Source organism: Trichechus manatus, unplaced genomic scaffold (assembly GCF_000243295.1).
Source record: "Trichechus manatus latirostris isolate Lorelei unplaced genomic scaffold, TriManLat1.0 scaffold00244, whole genome shotgun sequence".
NCBI lineage: Eukaryota > Metazoa > Chordata > Mammalia > Sirenia > Trichechidae > Trichechus > Trichechus manatus.
The window spans coordinates 2,628,632-2,649,223 of NW_004444180.1; the positions used below are offsets into that span (position 1 = coordinate 2,628,632).

Consider the following 20,592-nt stretch of genomic DNA (forward strand, 5'->3'; position numbering starts at 1 on the left):
AATTCTTCCAATTTTTTGTCTGTATTTTCCATTAATTTGTCTATTTTTTCCTCATGTTTGTCAGCTTTTTGCCTCAGTTCTTGGAAAATTCCTATTTTTCTAGTTTCTTGAGGTACGAACTTAGCTTATTGATTTGAGACTTTTCCTCTTTTCTGATGTAAGATGCCCTTAGGTGAAAGGAGAAATACAGACAGAAAATACAGAATTCCAGAAAAATAATGAAAATGAAAACATTACATAGAAGAGTCTATGGAATACATTTAAATTAGTGATCAGAGGAAAACTCACAGCTCTAAATACACGTATCGACAATAATGAAAGCATGAAAATAAACAAGTTACCGATTTAAAAAGCTCGGGAAAAGATCTTCAGTTTCCTGGTGTACGGGGCTGTTTGTTTTTTTACTGTATACGTTCTCCTTTCTCTCTTCCTTCTCTTCTCAGTTTTGTATTCTATGTTGTCATAATCTATGAAGTTCAAGTATTATCTTTCGGCCATGGCCCTATGCAAGTCTTACGTCTGTTCCATAATTCCATATATGAAATGTTACCGTCAGTCCTTTTGCCAGAGCTTGCTCAACCATCTCGGTGCTGGGTGAAGGTCATCCTTTAGCAAATTCCTCAGCAAGGTCACACGTTTACAGTATTTCTGGAGGTATGCAAAACGGCCTTTCTATAGCCTTCATTCTCGAAGGACAGCTTGACTGGACGTAAAGTCCTTGGTTTGTACTTTGTTTCCTTAAGTTTCTGGAAAATTACTGCTCACTTTTGTTTTGCTTTATATATTGTTTTTGAGAAGTCTGTCACCGCTCAAATTCTTTGGCTTCATAAGCTACTTCGTTTTTGCTTGGAGGCCCTAAGCATTAAAGGCTGATAGTTTTATTAGCATATAAAACTAGATTTGATTGTTCCAGATCAGTTTCCCTGGTACTAAGTAGGCCCTTCCTATGTAAGAAATAGTTTTTATTTCTGGACGATTTTCTTGGATTGTAGTTTTAAACATTGTTTCTATTATGTCATCCTTGTCTTCTTTAGGGAATTTATTTAAACGAGCACTGAACTTCCGCCTGACTCCCATTTCAGCCAGGGCTACTCGGAGTCTTTCTGTTTCCTCATCTCGTTTCGGTCATTTTGTTTTCCTGCCTTTCTTTAATGCCATTTTCTTCTTTCTTCCCTGAATTCAATCGTCTCTTATTTTTACCTCTGTCTCCTTTTTTTTCATTGTGCTTTAGATGAAGGTTTACAGAGCCAATTAGTTTCTTATTAAACAATTTAAGATACATATTGTTTCCTGACACTGGTTGCCAACCCCACGACACGTCAACACTCTCCCCTTCTCGACCTCGGGTTCCCCACTACCAGCTTTCCTGTCCCCTCCTGCCTTCTCGTCCTTGCCCCTGGGCTGGTGTGCCCCTTTAATCATGTTTTGTTTTATAGGCCTGTCTAATCTTTGGCTGAAGGGTGAACCTCAGAAGTGACTTCAGTACTGAGCTAAACAGGTGTCCGGGTCTCCTTTTTTTTTTTTTTTAATTTTTTTGTCCACTTTTTTGTTTGGTTTATAGTAGTTTTATTACTGATTCAAGGTGTGTTTTCATATCCCCAAATGCCGAGGCTATTTCTTTCCGTTTGGAATCTTGTTTACACTTTCTTCAGCCTTGTGGTTGGTTTTGAGAGAATTTTGTTAGTAGGGCTACTTGACTGTCACTTTCTGATTTTTCCCCTTGGGTCGTTCTGTGTGGATGTGGTCCGCTTCCCTGGAGTGGGCAGCGTTTCTGGTTTTGGAATGCTGTCTTCTGTCAGCCCTTCCCCTTTGTAGGCGGCTCCTTTTCCAGACAGTGTTGCTGTTGTGTGTGCTGGGGAGGGGGCAGGACTGGCATGTCTTATTGTTCTTTAGGAGCCCCCTGGGTGGCGCTAACAGTTAAGCACTCAACTACGAGCTGAAAGGTTGGAGATTTGAACCCACCCTGAGGCGCCTCAGAAGACAGGCCTAGCAATCCACTTCCAGAAGGTCACGGCCTTGAAAACTCTGTGGAGCAGTTCTACCTTGCACACTTGGGGTCTCCATGAGTTGGAATTGACTCAATGGCGGCTCACAGAAACCTTGTTCTTTAATTCTCCCGGGATCCTGTTCTCCTGTCTTCTTTCCTTTTTTCACTTCACACTTGTCTCTGAGGGTGCATCCCCTTGTCTGGAGGCCAGAAGCTGGGGCTCTGAGGTGGCCACCCTAGTGCCTCATCCCCTCAGCCCTCTGCTGTAGCTGGTGCTCTGGGCTGCCTTGCAACCTGTGGTCTCCGCGGGATGCTTTATGCTGGGTTTCTCTATCTGGGCTAACTCTGTCTGTGCTTCTTCTAGGTTCTCATGCCCCCCACTTCTTTGGCTGTGTGTCTCAGCCTCTTGTCCCCCACTCTTTGCACTCCCACTGGAGACTTGCAGGGCTGGGCCAATGACAAGCGCTCGCTCTGCTGGAATCTGGCTTTTTCTCCACTCCCAGGTAATCCAGGGCCTTGGGACTATCTCCCAGCGCTGCTGAAGGCATGAGCCATGTGTGGTTCTGTTTGCACTTCTTGTTGATTTTACGCCTTTTTGGGAGGATAAGCGGGGAGATTTGAAGTCGGAGGAGAAGGAACACACTATTGTTCTCTAAGCCTGGCTAGGAGTCATTTTTTAATCAGGCCTTCCCCAGAGCACCCTGTCATCCAGCTGCAGGGCTCCTCAGCCACCTGGACTTTGCCCACTGCTCCGGCCGTCCAGGCGCCCCCCGGTCAGCGAGGGCAGCGTCGCCCCTCCTCCTGGGCTGTTGCACTTGCCGCTTTCCTGGCCCCTCAGTTTCCACTCCTGCCTGCGACCCGCTGTGCCCACACGGCAGCCCCAGGGAGCTCCTTACACGCACAGCACATCTGTGCTCCCTACTCGAGTGTCCCTGTGGCTTCCTGTCCACTGTCCTGGGCCCGTGTCCTTGTGCTGGTCACCCACTGAGGCTCAGCCCCAGCGTGGGCTTGCGGGTGCTGCAGAGGGCCCCCCTCAGTGCTGTTCCTTGGGGGACTGAGGGCTGCGGGAGGGGAGCTCGCCTTCCACCCACTTCGGCCTGCCCTGGGTGTGGCCACAGCGTGCTCCCAGCCCCTGAGGCTGGTTAGGAACCCCAGGGTGTATGTGGAACAAGAGGGCTGAGGACGCATGGTGTGGGGGGTGCCCTGCCCGCGTCTCCTCAAGAACGGGGGCCACGTCGTCTCTCCCTGGTGTCCCTGGAGCCTGCCACGCAGCAGGGCCTCGGTGGAGGTTTGCGAGCTGCCTGGCCCTCCGCGGGGTCTCGTCCCCCCACAGCCAGCGCACGTAGCCACGTGCCTCTCTCCTCCCTGGAACAAGGCCATTTCCTAAGTAAGCATCGCCCTGGTTCCTGCATGTTTTCGCTGATAATTGGAAATTCCTGTGTCAATCAGCTTCGCTCCTGGACTGTCTGAGAGCCCAGCGGGACAGGAACGGTGCTCACGTGGCCACACCGGGGCGCTGCCACCGCTGCTCCTCACGAGCGAGGGGCACTCCCCAAGTCTTTGGCATGTGTGCCAACCGGGGGGCCGCAGCCGAGCGTCCCGCTGTGCGGGGCTGGCCTGGGCAGGGCCCTCTGCCTGCCTCACGGCCCTCGCAGCCGGCAGGCACGGGGTGGGGGGCGCCAGGCTGAGTTAATGGTTTTTGACAGCGACTGTTAAAATAATTTTGACGTTAAGCCTCCCCCGGCTCTGGGGTGGCTCTGAGTGTGTCCAGGCCCTGGCTGGTGGAGCCATCGGGGCCCTCTCGGCCCCGGATCTGGCCGGGCTGGAAGGTGGCCTGGGAAGCGACCTGTGTTCTCAAGCCTGAACCCTCGGGGCCTGGGGGTGGGGCCGAGCAGATGTCTGGATTTGGTAGCCAGGGCCTGGAGCCGGATGCAGAGAGCCAGGCCTGCAACTCATTTCCCATTAAACACTCTGAGAACATCTGCAGCTCTTCCAAGGCTTCTCCCGCGCTAATTGCTCTGATTACTGTGTGAAGTTAGGACCTGGCACAGCGCGGTGCTGTGACGAAGGTGAAAAGATCACCCTGAGATTAGAAACATTTTTTTCTCCCTCTGTAATTTCGCCTTGAAAACCAAGGCCGTTTTCTTGGTCTCTTCGTCCAAAGACCTCCAGAAACTTCCTCCCCACCTCTCCAGAGGTTTCTGGGGTGTGTCCAGTGAGCTCAGCTCCTGGAGAAGACGGCGCTTAGCCCAGATTCCATCGTGTGCCAGAGTTTCCCGGGCCCCACTTGCTGGCTGGAACCTGTCCTGGACACGTGTCCTAGGAGACCTGGGAGGGGGCTTCCTGGGCAGGAGGCCGGGGGTCAGCTGAGTGGGCGGCTGAGCTGCCTTCTCCCGCTTCCTGCACGCGCTCACGCCGACCCCGGCCTGGCTCTGTGGCCGCTGTCCTCCTCAGCGCCCCCGCAGCCCGGCCCGCCCTGGGGCCCGCTGTCCACTCGGGTGGGTTTGTGTGTGCTGGAGCTTTCGGCCCTGCTGCGAGAGGTGGTCTGGGGGCCTGTGAGAGACACGCCCCACGTCCTGCCGGGGTTTCTCAGGACCCCCAAGGTCACTGTGACTCTGCCCGTGACCCTCACGCTTATGTCAGATCTGCTGTGCACGCCCTGGGTCAGACGTGGGATCCAAACGATCTGGAATGTTGTCCCCAACGTCCTCTTCCATGGTCGGGTGTGGAGAGCTTCACTGAAGGTTTGGGGAGATGGGGTTCTTATCACAGCTATAGAGCTAGCCCCTGCCAGGCCCTGTCTGAGAGGCCCCACCAGCCCCTTCTGGCTGTGCTTCGCCCCCCGGCCCAGGGAGGGCAGTGTGGCACCGTGGAGCTGTCAGCCGGGGGCCGGCTCCTGCCCAGCTCCCAACTGTGTCAAGTACATTCCTTGGACTTGGGGGTTACAAATGGTAGAACCCCAACTCAAACCAGCTTAAGCACAAAGGCGACATTTGCTGGCTCACACATGTGGACCCAGCTGTTGCAGGCACAGCTGGACCCCGGGGCTCCCCCTCTTGGGCTCTCCCCCGACGCCGCCCCACCTTGCTCTCCCACCCCAGGGCTCCCCCTCTCAGGCTCTCTCCCCACGCCGCCCCACCCTGCTCTCTCTCTCTTGCTCTCCCGGACCCACCAGCCCCTGGGGTGGCGTTATCCTTGGGTAGCCGCTTCCCAGGGGACAGACAGCCCTCAGCCTGTACCCCCAGCTCAGCACACCCAGTGGAAAGAGGCCAGGAGTCAGGGGCCAGGCTCGCATGGGCCCCAACCGGGGCAGGAGCCCCCCCAGACGTGCCATGGGGCCTCTAACGCTTGAGGCCAGGGCCCCAGACCCCCTCTGGGGCCCAACCAGTGGACCCTGCAAACAGGGGAGGGAGGGGGCTCCTCTTGGCGTGTCAAGAAGCTGTTCCCAGAAGCGGGGGGCTGGCTGCTGAGCTGGCGAAAACAACAGGTGTCCACTCAGCAAGGTATTTTCCTCGGCGGAACTGGGTGCCAGCTGTGAGCACACATCCCCCCTTGCCCGGCCTGGCAGCTGTTGTGGGAATGCTTTTGCACTTTCTGTCTGCGTCCCCGACTTCTCGCCTCTGAGTGGAGACACAGGTGGCAGCGGGGCCGCGGGCTGGGGAGCTGGAGCCGGGCACGGCAGCTGGCGCGGGCGCGGGCCGTGGCTCGGCAATGTCACGCAGGCCTGGCCGCAGCTGTCCGATGCCCTGGGGGGTTCCCGTTCCAGGCGCGGATCCACAGGGCTTTGGGAAACCGCCAAGAGGGGGGATTTCTGGAGGGGGCCGGGGAAGGGACTTCTACCCTGGGAAGGATGGTGATAGCTGTTCAGCCCTGAGGTCGGGGGGGGCTGGCTCAGGGGGTGCCTGGCAGCCCTGGGGACGTGGGAGAAGTGACCCCCACGCCGAGAAGACAAACAAGCCTGTGCTGTCCGGGGGTGTCTCCCGAGGCCTTGTTTGGTTACACCTGGAGATCAGTGGGATTTCAGCTAGACAAGAGGGGGCGGGCCGGGAGCGAGGGGCCAGGGCGAGGTTGCCCGAGGGCCCACCCCACCGTGACACGCTCCACTCTCCAAGGGCAAAGGACGCAGGGCTGGCGGGGCAGGGGGCGTAAGGCAAGGCAGGCTCATGCTGGAGTCCCGGGCTTGGGCCGGATCCCGAGTCTTTGTGAACCTCAGTTTGCCCGTTTGGAAATCAGCATCAGAGCAGCCCGGCCCCCAGGCTGTTGTGAGGCTGACGTGAGTGGACACGTGACACAGATGTTGGGGGACCCCTCCTGCACCCCGGGGCCTGTGTGTCCCTGAGCAAACTGGGAGGGGCAGGGGCTGGACGCCCTTGGAAGCAGAAGGCCCTGGAGACGGCTCTGAAGGAGCGGTTCTCGCGGGCTGTGTGGGCGGCTGCAGGGGAGGGAGGCCGCCCCGGGGACTCAGGGATGGACGTACAGGACGCGGGGGATGTTTTTGAAGAGCACTGTTCCAAGCAGGGCGTGTGGGCACGAGGGAGCAGATGAAGCCCCTTCACCCCAGAAAACACTCACTTGCCCATCCTTCCTTCCGGTCCTTTTTCGGTGCCCGTGTTTTTGAGTCAAGCAGAGTCGCCCCACAGAGCAGGCCGAGGGCTGCAGGGGAGACGCAGTGCCGAGCTGAGTTCCGTCCTGAGAGACGGGGAGACTTGGCAGCTGGCGGCCCCAGCTGGGGCGGTCGCCGCGCCAGAGGCGACACTGGCCTTCCCAGGCCTCCCGTTTTCCTAGAAAACAGAATTGTTTTGTTCTGCCCTGAAAAGTGAGGCCCAGATTCTGGCCCAGATAATCCACAGGCAGCCGAGGAATGAACACGGCAGGGGCTGGGCTCTCGTGCGAAAGCGTGACTTCGTGGCCGACAAGAGGCCTGTGCGCTCTCCTCCGGCCTGCACCCCGGGCAGCCCCGTGGGGGCCTCTGGCCTGGGACCTCTGCCCCCTGTGGTCCATGCGTCCAGCGGGTCGCTGGTCCAACAGCAGCAGCCATGGCCGCCTCCACACCTTCCTACTTGGAGCTCTTGGTTGTCTCTTCAAACCTTCATGAGCACAGCCTTGGACCCTTGGCAGAAGTGAGGCGGCAGCAAGTTGAGGGGGCAGGCGGATCTGCTTGGGGCCCAGGAATCGCCCCGAGGCCCTAGGCAGCATGAGTCACTTGCACACCCTTCCACCTTCTTCCAGGTGCTCTGACCTGGCTGAGGCTAAAGGGGGGACGAGGAGGGGGACCCAGAGCCTCCGCGAGACACTCTAAACAGCAGGTCTGGGAAGCCAGGCCGAGCAGCGGCCTTCCCTTTTGATTTGGAAATCCAAGCCTGTTGAGACCCTCGCTGCCCCTGGCGGCAGGGCCCGCGCCGTTCCCTGGATTAAACCAAACAGCCACATTCCTCCTTGGCAGGTGTGGCCCCGCCCGCCCGGCTAGCCCGCTGAGGTGACAGTTTAATTTCCTAAAGCGCCAGGCTGGGCCTTTCCCAGGGTCAGGCAGCTCACCCGGGGCCCGCGGGTGTGGGTCACTGTCCTGCCAGCCCTTCCTTGTGCCTGAGAAGGGATGCGGACACACCTACGTAGGCAACTCTCTCTTCTCTTTCTCCTTTTTCTTGGAATAATATTTGACCCGGGGTCTAAGTCCTGGACGAAAGCTTCAGCTCTCTCTTGGCAGCTATTTCACGTACAGAGGGCGGGCTCTCAGTCCTAAACCCCTGAAATGGGGCAGCACCATGCTCCCCGCTGAGCCGCAGACCTGTGAGCCCGGGCCTGGGTCTGGGCCGCCTCCCACGCAAGGTCTGCAGCTCACGGCCACTTCCCAGCCTCTCCGTGCACGTCCTGGGCCCAGAACTCCTCACGCGGAACCCTGTTCCCAGGTGCAGCTAAGTCATGTCTGAGCCGTTTCCTGCTGGACGCCTGCCCCCTGCCCCCAGGGGCTGCGAGCTCCTGAGTTTTATTTACATTTCTCCAGTTGCGAGTTGGGAGTAACGCCTTCGCACATGTTGGATTCCTCTTGTGTGATGCGCTTGTTTGTCTGCTACCCATTTTTCATTCGGTTGTTTATATTTTTCTGATTGACTTGTGGTTCTTTATGTTTTGTGGATTCTGTTCTTCTGTGGCTGTGTGTTCACTTTCCCTAACATGGCGTCTGAGTATCAGAACGTCTTAATTCTAAGGGAGTCAAATTGATCAGTCCGTCTTCTTTATGGTTATTGCTTCTTAGGTTTTAAAACTCCTTCCTTTAAAAATCCCTGAGGTCATGAAGATATATCTTCTACAAAGATGGCCTTTGGCGGTAAAGTTCTTACAGTTTTGATTTTCACCAGTAGGTCTCTGCCCTGGGATGCCAAAAATGAACTTTTTGGTGTATGGTGTGAGGTAGGGCTCCGCTTTAATGCTTTTCTCATGTGGATGGATGTCTGGTTGTCCCTGAACGTTTTATCGAGAAGTCCGTCCTCAGGAAGAGGAAGCCGCCTCTGATACACAGCTAGCGTCCATATGTGGGAGGGAGGACGTTTCTGGATGCCCAGTCCTGTTCCATTGACCTGTTTGTCTCCATTGTACCAGCACCACATGGTCTTAACTCCCACCACCGTATAGTAAGTACTGATATTTGGTACAGCAAGTCCTCCCAACTTGTTCTTCAAGATTATGGTCCACTCTTGGCTCTTTGCGTATCTGAAACATTTTAGAATCAGCTTCTCAAGGTTCTCACACAACAACCCTTGGGATTTTTATTAAGATTTGGGGAGCATCTTTTCAGCATTGAGTCTTCTAGTTAACAGAACAAAGGCATATTTCTCCATTTACTTCTATCTTCTTTAACGTCTCTCATTGAGGTCTTATAATTTTTTTCCAGAGATCTTTCCCTAATGTTACCACCTAAACTAACCATGGTGCATTTATCAAAATTAAGATATTCACTGTGGTATAACACTAACTAAACTACAGCTTAATTTTTTGGATTTCCCCAGTTTTCCCATCAATCTCCTCTTTGTGATCCAGGGTCCCACGCTACGTTTACCCGACAGATCTCCTGGGTCTCCCCCAATCTGTGACAGCTCCTCAATCTTTTCTTGTTGCTCATGACCTTGATCCTTTGAAGAATATTGTCCAGGAACCTTGTGGAATGCCCCTTAGTCTGGGTTTGTCTGATGTTTTCTCACGATTAGACTGGGACCATGGGTTTTGGGGAAGAAGACCCCAGAGGTGAGGTGCTTTTCTCATTGCATCATATCGGAGGTCTGTGACACCCACACAACTCATCACTGGTAATGTTGATCTTGGTCACTTGGTTAAGGTGGGGTCTGCCAGGTTCCTCCACTGCAAAGTTAGTGTTTTTCCCTGTCTATAGTCATTCGAAGCAAGACACCAAGTCCAGCCCACACTCAAGGGGAGGGGAGTTAAATGCCGCCTCCTGGAGTGAGGGGCACATCAAGGAATTGGAAACATATGTTAAAACCACCACAGCAATTAATAAATATTCTGGAAGAGCTTCTTTGAAGTTTCTCCTAAACATTTCTCCCACTAATTTTAGCATCTACTGGTGGGTCTTGCCTGCAGCACTTATTACTCTGGCGTTCTAATGGTGATTTTCTATTTCCTTCTTTCTTCTGCGTGTATTTCGTGGAATTCTGTAAGGAAGATCTGTCTCTTCTTCTCCAACGATTTGTTTAGTAGATCACTTAAATTCACATCAGTATGGGCTCAGGGATATTTCTTTTTGAAGTTATAATCCAGTGCTATCATTTATTTTGTTGCGCACATTGTAGCTTTGGCCATTGAGTTGGGAGTCCTTTCAAGTTGTTTTCTGTGTCCTTTTGACACACCCCTGTTCTTTTCACTTAGTTATTTCTGAGCATTTCTTACTTTCTAGCACTAGACGATACTTCGGGCTCATCGGTTGCATTTCCTGCCCAAGCCCTAGAATCAGCACTCAACAGAACGTATTGGAGAATGGTACTTAGAAACCAAGATTTGGGCCCTGGGTGTCCTTGTTGCTACTGGAGTGCCACTGTATCTAGGCCCTCTCAGCCGTATGTGTATATACGCACAGGCCTTTATTTATTTCTGTGTCTATCTGTATGTACAGTAAGCTATATTTGCGTTCATACTGCTGTTTCCCACTCTAATCCAGCACCACAGGTTCATTCTATCCTCCTCTAGGCTTATTTGTAACTTTTTTTTCTAACAGAAACCTTGCTCCTATTATCTCCTCTAGTATACACGCAATGTCCTGCGAGAAACAAATTTACCAACTAGAATATTCATCACGGTGCTTTGTCTTTAGCCACACAGTGTCCTGTCAAAATGCCTTCCCAAGAGGTTTAGTAGGTCAGTTCCTCTTCCCGCTGGGAGCCCTGGCAGTGCAGTGGTTAAGCACTCGACTGCTAAGTGAAAGGTTGGCAATGGAACCCACCAGCAGCTCCGTGGGGGAATGATATGGCAGTCTGCTTCCATAAAGATTACAGCCTTGGAAACCTGTGGAGGCAGTTCTTCTCTGTCCTGTAGGGTCGCTATGAGTTGAAACTGACTCTATGGTAGTGGGTTTGTTTTTTTGCCTCTTCTACCATTCTCGGGGCGCTCTACCATACATCTGTAATACAGATAGATTCACTTGTCACAGTCTGCTTTCCATCCTGGGATCCTCCAACATCCTGGGTGATATATTTTTTTTAATTTGCACATAGTAGAGTGCACTCTTTGAAGTGTACAGTTCTGTGGGTTTTGACAAATGCAGAGAGTCACGTATCCACCACTGCAGTATCCTAGAGAGCAGCTCCATAGCCCTGAACACTCTCTCGTGCGGCCCTTTGAAGTCAGCCCCCTCCCCTAACCACCGGCAACCACTGATCTGTTTTTCGCCCCTGTCCTTTCGCCTTTTCCAGAATGTCTCACAAATGGAATCAGACGATACGTAGCATTTTGCATCTGGCTTCTTTCACTTAGCAAAATGTACTGGAGAGTCAGGCATGTTGTCCCACAAAATCATTCGTTCATTTTTTCAGTCTGCTGAGCGGTAGTCCGTGGTATGTATGGATGGACCACAACTTGTTCATCCACTCGTCTGTTGAAGGATGTCTTGTTTGTCTCTAGTTTTTGGCAACTGTGAGTGAAGTTGCTATAAACATTCACATACAGGTTTTTGTGTGAACATAAGTTTTCATTTCAGTTGGGTAAATATCTGGGAGTGGGATTGCTGAGTCATATGCCATAGTAGTCGGGGTGCTCCAGAGAGAGAATGACTGATTGATTGATTGGCTTTAAAGAACTGGCTGACACAATTGTGGGGGCTGGCAAGTCCAAAATCCGTAGGTCAGGCAGGCTGGAAACTCCGTCAGGATTTCTGTGGAAACTCCGTCAGGATTTCTGTGTTGCAGTCTTCACGCAGAAGCCTTCTCCTTTCAGAAACCTCAGTTTTGGCTCTTAAGACCTTCAACTCATTGAATGAGGCTCAGCCACATTACTGTGGGTTATTTACTTAGAGTCAATAGATTGTAAGTATTAATCACATCAACAAAATATCTTTAAAGCAATATTTAAACTAGTGTTTGACCAAGTAACCGAGCACCATAGCCTAGTCATGTTGACACATACAATTAACCATCACATGTAAGAAGTGTATTTTTACCTTAAGGAGCCCTGGTTGTGCAGTGGTTAAAGCGCTCAGCTGCGAGCTGAAAGGTTGGCAGTTTGAACCACCAGCGGTTCCATGGGCGAAAGATGTGGCTGTCTGTTTCCATAAAGATTACAGCTTTGGAAATCCCATGGGGCCTTTCTACTCTGTCCTTTAGGGTCGCTATGAGTTGGAATCGACTTGATGGCAAGTTTTTTTTTGTTTTTTTTTTTAATGTTTAGCTTTTATCAGAAATTGCCCAACTGTTTTCTAAAGTGCCTGTACTATTCTGTATTCCCATTTGCAACAGAGGAGAGTTCCAGTTGCTCCATATCCTCCTGAGTGCTTACGTTGTCAGGTTTTGCTCTTTGCTTTTAATTTTAGCCATTCTCTTAAGTGTGAGTCAGAATCAACTCCACTGCGATGGGTCTGGTTTTTGGTTTTCAATAAGTATGAAGTGATACCTCGTTGGACTAATGATAGTGAGCATCTTTTCACACGCTTGTTTGCCATCTTTTTTTTTTTTTTTTATTTGAGTGGTTTCCATTTTCATTGTCAAGTTGCAAGAAGTTTTCAATATATTTTGGACACAAGTCCTTTACCAGAGAGATGAGCTGCAGATATTTTCTCAAGTGGCTTGTCTTTTCATTCTCTTAACAGTGTCTTTCACAGAGGAAAAGCTTTTAGTTTTGGTAGAGTCTAATTCATCTACTTTTCCTTCTCTTACTGGAAACTAGTGGGATTTCTATGTTGCAGTCTTGAGGCAGAATCCACCTCTCAGAAATCTTAGTTTTTGTTCTTAGGACCTTCAGCTTTTTTCTCTTACGAATCAAGACATTGTAAGAAATGACGATGTAGTTGTGGGAACATTGGTGTCACTTCCGAAAACACATCACCAGGTCCAGGGTCCCACAGACTTTCTCCTGTTTTCTTCAAAAAATGTTAGTTTTGTGTTTACTGTAGATTTTTTAGAAATTATTTACAGTACCTTTAAAAATTTCATTTTTATGACTATTGCTGATCTCACGTTAAGCATAGACTAAACGTATTAAAATTTATATGCATACACAGCCCATATAAATATACACATATACATTTAGACATTTGCATTAGGAATAAATTTATGAGAATTGTATTACTTTGGAGTGGGCTAAACCTTTTCATAAAGGAATAGATACATCCCTTTAAAAATAATAAAACACCTTATGACTGTTGTTGGGTGCTGTGGGGTTGGCTCCGACCCTTGGCAACCGTACAGGTAACAGAACGACACGCCGCCCGGTCCTGCACCATTATCACCATCATTGGTGTGTGTGAGTCCATTGTTGTGGCAGTGTGTCCATCCATCTCATGGAGGGTTTTCCTCCTTTTCGCTGACCCCCTTCTTTACCAAACATGTCCTTTTCTAGCCATTGGTCTTTCCTGATGACGTGTCCAAGTAAGTGAGCTGAGGTCTTGCCGTCCTTGCTTCTAAGGAGTGTTCTGGTAGTATTTCTTCTAAGACTGATCTGTTCATTCTTCACCTTAATTAAGGTTCAAAGATCAAAGATAGACAAGGGAAGATAGCTGTGCCTCATATAATTAAGAGTCAATATTTCTAATATACAAAAAAAAAAAAAACCTACAAATTGAGAAGCAGAAAGTGCAAAAGAGAGGAACAGGCAACTCCACAGAGGAAATCCAAAAACCAGACCAGCCCGCGGGAAGCCGTCAGTGCGGGCAGGACAGGAGGCCGTTTCGCCCATGACAGTGGCCCAGCCGAGGATGCCCACAGGCAGGCGGGGCCTGGGTGCAGGAAGCTGGCCCGTCCACACCTTGCTGGCTGTGTCTGAGCGGCTGCAGCTTCCTGAGAAAGCCACCGAGCAACCTCAATGAAAGCGGCCGTGGAAGTGCCTCCCGCCCGCCTGCCCACCCACCCCGGCGCCAGGTTTCAAGAAGGGAGGCAGCTGCTGTGCCATCACTGAAGGAGTGGTTTACAGCAACAGGCTGACGTTGTCCGCCAATCACAGGAGGAATTCACTGTGCGGAGCCAAATGACGGATGACTGGGCCACTACTGTGTGAGTCCCGGGCTGGTGCAAGTGGCTAAGTGCTCTGCTACGGTCCCAAAGGTGCGCAGTTCGAGTCCACCCAGACAAGGCTTGTGCGTGTGCGTGGCACGTGCACAGAAGGGCACACTAGAGCGGGGACTCTGGCCTGCCGCTAATCCTGACTACCTTCGGGAAAGGGGGGGGTCTCTATGAGTTACTTTGCATTTTACTTAACTGTCTTTCAATGCAAACTTCACATGAAGAAAAACAAGTCCAGATGGGAAGTCGGGGCCGATTCACAGTCTTGGTGTCCACCCTGAGCCCCGCCTTTGGGGGAGTCCTCGAGCCTCCTTCGAGGTCCGGTCTGTTGACGTGGTAACGTGGCCTGCATGACGGCCAGGCGAGGGCTCTGTGGCTGCCCTCCCGGCTTGTGGCTCCTCATGGGCAAGAGTCCCACCATCTTGTCCTCTCTGGTCAGCCCTGGGTCACCATGAGAGTGACGGAGCAAGGTGGTGGGCATCACGCCTGGTGCCTGTGTGAACCTGGAGTCCTACCTGTTTGACTCTTGTCCCGAGCGTCAGGCTGTGAGCCTGGGGAGAGGCCTGCATCCCGAGGGGGCGGCACTGGGCCCCTGAGCTCAGTCTGCGGCCCAGCTACTGCTCTGAGGAGTTGTCACCAGTCCTCCTCACTCCTGGCACGTGGGGTCTCAGACATTTTGGGGCCATGTTAAGTAGCCCCGGCTATGATGTAGGCATGACCCTCTGAGCTGAGGGGTCCATGCACACTGTCCATGCCTCATGCTGTGGAGGAGGGGGCCTCACCCACTCGTGGATGTGGGTGCCTGTCCGAGGCTGGCGGCGCAGGAATTTAAGCCAGCTCCGGCCAGCCCTGGCCTGGGTGCCCTCGGCCGCCAAACCCTCCGAGGAAGCCTAACATGCTGTCTCCCCCTCCCACAGTGAAGAAGAGCCCCACGCTGCTGGACGTGAATGCACCCCACTTCACGCGGACCAACAGCTTCACCGAGGACCTGGACCTGGAGGGGGAGACGCTGCTGGCACCCATCACCCACGTCTCACAGTGAGTGCACGCCGCGGGGGCCTCCGCACCCCTGCCCTCGGGGACGCCAGGGCGGCCTCAGTGCCAGGCACCCGGCGGGAAGGGGGCATTTCCCGCCGTATCCGGGAACCTGATCCTCTTGTTTTGACGTTCGGAAAACCAGACTGATCCTTTTCTACTTGTTTCGTGCTTGGAGCGGCTGGATTGTTTTCCTCTCCCCTTCCTACTGCTGCAAAATCCAGTGGCCTTTGTTTCGCGTTTCTGTGGCACCCTGGCTGGGCCGTGGGCAGATGCGGGTGTGTCCCAGGGACGCCTTCAGGTGGAGGGGACAGCACAGCTGGCCCAGCGGGCCGTGAGCTCGTGACTCAGTGCACCCGGACAGCTGCCCCCAGGGAACCCCGGGCATGTCTCTGTCGGGATCGCGAGCCACCCTGCCCCTTTCCCTCTGGAGGGGCTCGCTGACTGCCACCTCCTCTGGACATGTGTCTCTCTGAAGGGTGTCTTTGATCCTCAGGCTCTCTGGGAGTCAGGCAGTTCTGACCATGTCCGTGTCAGGGTGGCCGCGGAAGCAAGGACCTGCCGCACTGACCACCTGCAGGACTGGTTGGCCACAGCAAGGCCAGAGGGGTGGGCGGGGTTGTTTTAAGGTATAGTTATGATTTGACAGGCTGCCGCATCCTTCCAGGCTCCTAGGCTCACGGGGTGGTTGGCAGTGCTCTGTGGTCAGCAGGGCACGGACAGGAGCATTCACAGGCTCAGAGGGCACAAGGGTCACTGGGACGTCTGGCTCTGGCCAACAGCTGGGAGTGGACGCCTCCCTGCTAGGCCCATCCGGGGGAAGCCTGGTGGCTGGCTTGGAAGATGGGTGGGCAGTGGAGGCTGGCGTGGGCACGGAGGGCCCAGGCAGAGGTCAGCCTGGAGGCAGATGATGGCCCGCCGTTTTGGCTGTGCTCCGCATGCGTCCAGGGCTCAGGGGAACCCTAAAGTGGTGCAGTTGGGTATTGTTGGAACAAGGGTGACAGATGTGTCCGCTGTGCTCAGAGCAGTGAGAGGTGCTGGTCGCCATGACCACGTGTGGGAGGTGGCAGACACCGGGGAAACCTCTCCACCCCGCCCCCCCCAGTCCCCACAGCCCATGTGATGACCGATGCCTGTCCTTACAGCTCCAGCTGCCTGGGACATGGCACAGCCCCGCAGACCCCACGCTCGAGGGGCGCAGGCCCCAGTGAGAGACCAGGACCAGTGCGGGGTCTCCAGGGGGCAGAGGGGGCGGGAGGCAGTTAGCGAAAACCAGATCCATTTTTCCCCAGCGTTTTACTGATGTTAAATGTATTACCACGCTGGGCCAGTTCCAGATCCAAATTAAAAGCATAAATAAAGACACATTTTGTTTCGATCTCGCGCTCCCTGCCCGGGGGCCCCCAGGAGGTGAGGTCACTGCAGTCTTGATTACGGAGGGTCTCTGGGACTGGGCGAAGCTCCCCTTTCCAGGGCCTGCTGGCCAGCAGTGCACCAAGGGCACGTGGACTGGGCAGGCTTGGGGTCCCCAGCGAGCAGGGTGCCCCATGGCCACTGACAGGCCCAGTGAGCAGGCTCCACGCCATGGCCACAGCCACCAGCCAAATGTCCTCCTCCGTCCTGCTGTGTTCTGCACCGTGTCCACGCCCACCTGGGGCCCTGCTGGGGACTTCTGGGGGTCCACCCGTTTGTGTCCCTGTGCCCAGCACATGGTGACTTGCCATCTGAGCCCCTGTAACTCATCTGCAGCAATCAAGTTCTCCTTGCTGTCAAACTTCTGGTCAGCTGCCCCTGCTCAGGGAAGTCCCCCAGGGTGCCCATGGGCCAGGTGGCACATCCCTTCTGGCTCTCTAGCCCTCTATGCCCAGCTCCCTGGGTCCTCAGTGGCCTGGGAGTGCTGCTCCCACCCTGAGGCAGACAAGTGCCCCGCAAAGCCTGACCAGCCCCAGAGGAGATCTGGGCACTGGGTCGGGCTGGGATGGTCTGAGCTTGGGGCCCTGTGTGGGCACAGGCTGGGCACACTTCTCCCAGCAGCCTTGGAAGCCTGCGGTGGTGCTGTGAAGCCCCCAGGATCCCCCAGCTCTGACGTGGGCCTCCACCCCGTTGTTGCACGTGGACACCCAGGCTCGTGAGGTGCAGTGGCCCGGGCTCCCCCCACCGACTGTGCATTTCTCGCGGGGCCTTTCACGAGGGTCTCATCTGTCCCGGCACCACAGATGCCTCCCACCCCAGGCCCACTCTGCAGGACAGTGAGGGCGAGGGCCAAATGCTGTGCGGCCCCCCAGGTGCCTGGGCCCCTTGGCCGCGCGGCTGCCGGGCCTCTGGCGACATGACAGCACGCAGATCCATGAGCAAAACCAGCCCCGCACGTTAATTAGAGTTTCCACGTGTTTAACTTTCTCCTGGCCCCTGCAGAGTCTCACGCCAAATGCTCCAGTTTCTCTGTCCCTGCGAGGCTGCGGGGCCTGGCTTTTGTCCAGATGGCTCCCAGTGTCTCCTGAATTCTGTGTTCGTCAGTGTCCCCAGTTTGGGCACAGACTTGGCCTGTGATGGCAGCAGCCCTTGGGGGGCCTGGGCCTCCGCGTGTACCCGAGCCCCCTCTGTTCCTCGTCCTGCCTGCAAACCTGGGTGGGAACGGATGGACCGAGAGGCCATGGGGCCAGCATCTGGGATGGAGCAGGGGCTTGCCAAGAACAGATGAGGCTGGCCTGGCCTTGCACACCGCTCTCCTGCCTTGTCCAGACCACCTCTGTCCATGTGAGATGCCAAGGGGGCCCCATGGGAGCCCGCCCGGGGGTCTGTGCGAAGAGGCGTGAGTCACAGGATCCCTGTCAGCCTCACACAGCCCAGGCTGCCTCGGAACTGCACGGGGGGATTAAATGTTCCCCTAATCAAATTAGGAGCCGGGCGGAGTGACGCATGGGAAAGAGCCGGGGCTGGGAATCGGATGCCCTGGATCCCGCTCCCAGCCTGCGCCGGCCCAGCTGCGCCGGCCCCCGCGGCCCCCCGACCTCCGCGCCCTCACTTCCTCATCTCAGCGCATGAGGAGCGCGCCCCAGCTCCTTCCCAGGGCCTGGTGGACACGCCACAGGCCGGCAGCCATGGTCCTCACCACAGGCCACTGGGCAGTCCTCGGCGACGCTGGCAGGGCCCGTGTGGGCCATGCTGGAGAACCCCTGGCACTGGGCAGAAGTGCTTCCATAGGGCGGGGTGGGGAGATGGCGCTGGTGTTGTCACGGAGACAGTCATGGCGGTGGGGGAGGGGTCCCAGCAGCTTCCCCATACGCTCTTCCTGGGCTCAAGGCCTGGTTAGGAGGCTGGGGGGTGAGGCCCAGGGGCAGGGCCAGCCCACCGTAGGCCCTTTGCGGCCGCCTCTGGCTAGGTTCAGGCCCCTACACCCGGTGGAGCTTTGGGAGCTTGGACTGCTGTTCTGTGTAGGTACTTTTAAGCAAGGCTTCGAACCAGTTCATTCTGGTTCAAACCCCTGCTGAGAATTTGCATTTCCACCCGCAGATACACTGAATCAGAATCCACATTTTCACAAAATCCCGGGTGATTCTTATGTATACTAAATTTTGAGAACCACTGCTCTACTAGTAAGGAGCCCTGGTGGTACAGTGGTTAAGCCCTCAGCTGCTAACTGAAAGGTCAGGCGGTTTGAACCCAGCAGCTGCTTCGCAGGAGAAGGCTGTGGCAGTCCGCTTCCATAAAGATTACAGCCTTGGAAACTCTATGGGCCAGTTCCACTCTGTCCTGTAGGGTCGCTATGAGTCGGAATCGACTCGACGGCAGCGTGTTTGGCTCTACTACCGATTCTCAGAACTGGTCCCCAACCAGCAGCGTCAGCATCCCCTGGGAACTTGTTAAAAATGCAAATTCTCACCAGGGGTTCCAACAGGAATGAACCAGTTTGAAAAGCCTTGCTTTGAAGCTTTATTGAAGGATACTGTGCATACAGATAAATACATAGATCACAAAGGTGCAGCTCAGGGCAGTCCACCCCTGGGGCCCCAAGGAGCCCCACCTGGTAAAGCCACACAACCTCCCCAGATCCCCTCCCACCTCTGACACCCCCAAGAGTCCCCACTGTCCTGGCTTCAAGCAGCACGGATCAGCTCTGCCTGACCTTGAGCTTCAGTGAGTGTGGGCCATGTTGGATCCTTCCCCGACTGGTGAGCTGAGAGACACATCATGTGGTGGAATAGGGCCACAGTTAGTTCATCTCATCCTCCTTGCTGGCTGGCAGCCATTGTGTGAACCAGAACCCAGCAGCTTACCTGGCTTACCCGTCCTACCGCTGGGGCAGTTTGGAGCTATTATAGTGAGGGCTGTAAGCATCCCATACACGCTAGTCGGCAAACACATGGTTGCACTTTTGGTGTGTTTACGTCTAGGTGTGGAACTGCAGGCTGTTGTGTAGGCATGCATTCACTGCGCATGAATACTGCCAGCCAGTTTCCCACAGCGGCTGTGCCCATGTTCACACCTGCCAGCAGCATACGAGCATTCCAGTTGCTCCACGTCCTCACCAACACTTGGTGTTATCCAGCGTGTCTTTCCAACCATACTGGGGGATGTCTGTTAATACTGCTGTTGTTAGGTGCCATCGAGTCAGTTCCGGCTCATAGCAGCCCTATATACAACAGGACGAAACACGGCCCCGTCCTGCGCCATCCTCACAATCCTTGTTATGCTTGAGCCCATTGTTGCAGCCACTGTCAGTCCATCTCGTTGAGGGTCTTCCTCTTTTTCACTGACCCTCTACCTTACCAAGCATGATGTCCTGCACCAGGGCCTGGACAAAGTCTCACTATCCTCACTTCTAAGGGGCATTCTGGCTGTATTTCTTCCCAGACAGATTTCTTCGTTCCTCTGGCAGTCCGTGGTATATTCGGTATTCTTCACCAACACCGTAATTCAAAGGCATCAATTCTTCTTCGGTCTTCCTTACTCATTGTCCAGCTTTGCCATGCACATGAGGCGATTTAAAACAGCATAGTTTGGGTCAGGCACACCTTACTCCTTCAAGTGACATCTTTGCTTTTTAACACTTTAAAGAGGTCTTTTGCAGCAGATTTGCCCAGTGCGATATACACTGTTTGATTTCCTGACTGCTGCTTCCATGGGTGTTGGCTGTCGGTCCAGGTAAAATGAAATCCTTGACCATTTCAGTATTTTCTCTATTAATCAGGATGTTGTTTATTGGTCCAGTTGAGAGGATTTTTGTTTTCTTTATGTTGAGGTGTAATCCATACTGAAGGCTGGTAGTCTTTGGTCTTCATCAGTAAGTGCTTCAAGTCCTCTTCACTTTCAGCAAGCAAGGTTGTGTCATCTGCATAACGCAGGTTGTTAATGAGTCTTCCTCCAATCCTGAGGCCTCGTCCTCCTTCATACAGTCCAGCTTCTAGGATTATTTGCTCAGCATACAGACTGAATACGTGTGGTGAAAGGATACAACCCTGATGCACACCCGTCCTGACTTTAAACCACGCAGTATCCCCTTGTTCTGTTTGAACGACTGCCTCTTGATCTACATACAGGTTCCTCATGAGCACAATTAAGTGTTCTGCATTCCCATTCTTCCCAATGTTATCCATAATTTGTTATGATCCACACAGTCGAATGCCTTTGCATAGTCAGTAAAACACAGGTAAACATCTTTCTGGTATTCTCTGCTTTCAGCCAGGATCCATCAGACATCAGCAGTGATATCCCTGGTTCCATATCCTCTTCTGAATTCAGGCAGTTCCCAGTCGAAATACTGCTGCAGCCACTTTTGAATGATCTTCATCAAAGTTTTACTTGCATGTGATATTAATGATATTGTTCAATAATTTCTGCATTTGGTTGAATCAC

At 53.6% G+C, this 20,592-nt stretch overlaps 1 protein-coding gene across 1 annotated transcript in view; it reads left to right on the forward strand.

The window, feature by feature from the left end:
• Positions 1-20,592, forward strand: part of KCNQ1 (potassium voltage-gated channel subfamily Q member 1) — a 379,201-nt gene that overhangs the window by 178,456 nt on the left and 180,153 nt on the right. The window contains exon 25 of the mRNA XM_004389436.2: positions 14,619-14,739. Within this exon, the coding sequence (XP_004389493.1) occupies positions 14,619-14,739 (121 nt within the window). The remainder of the gene's footprint in view (positions 1-14,618; positions 14,740-20,592) is intronic.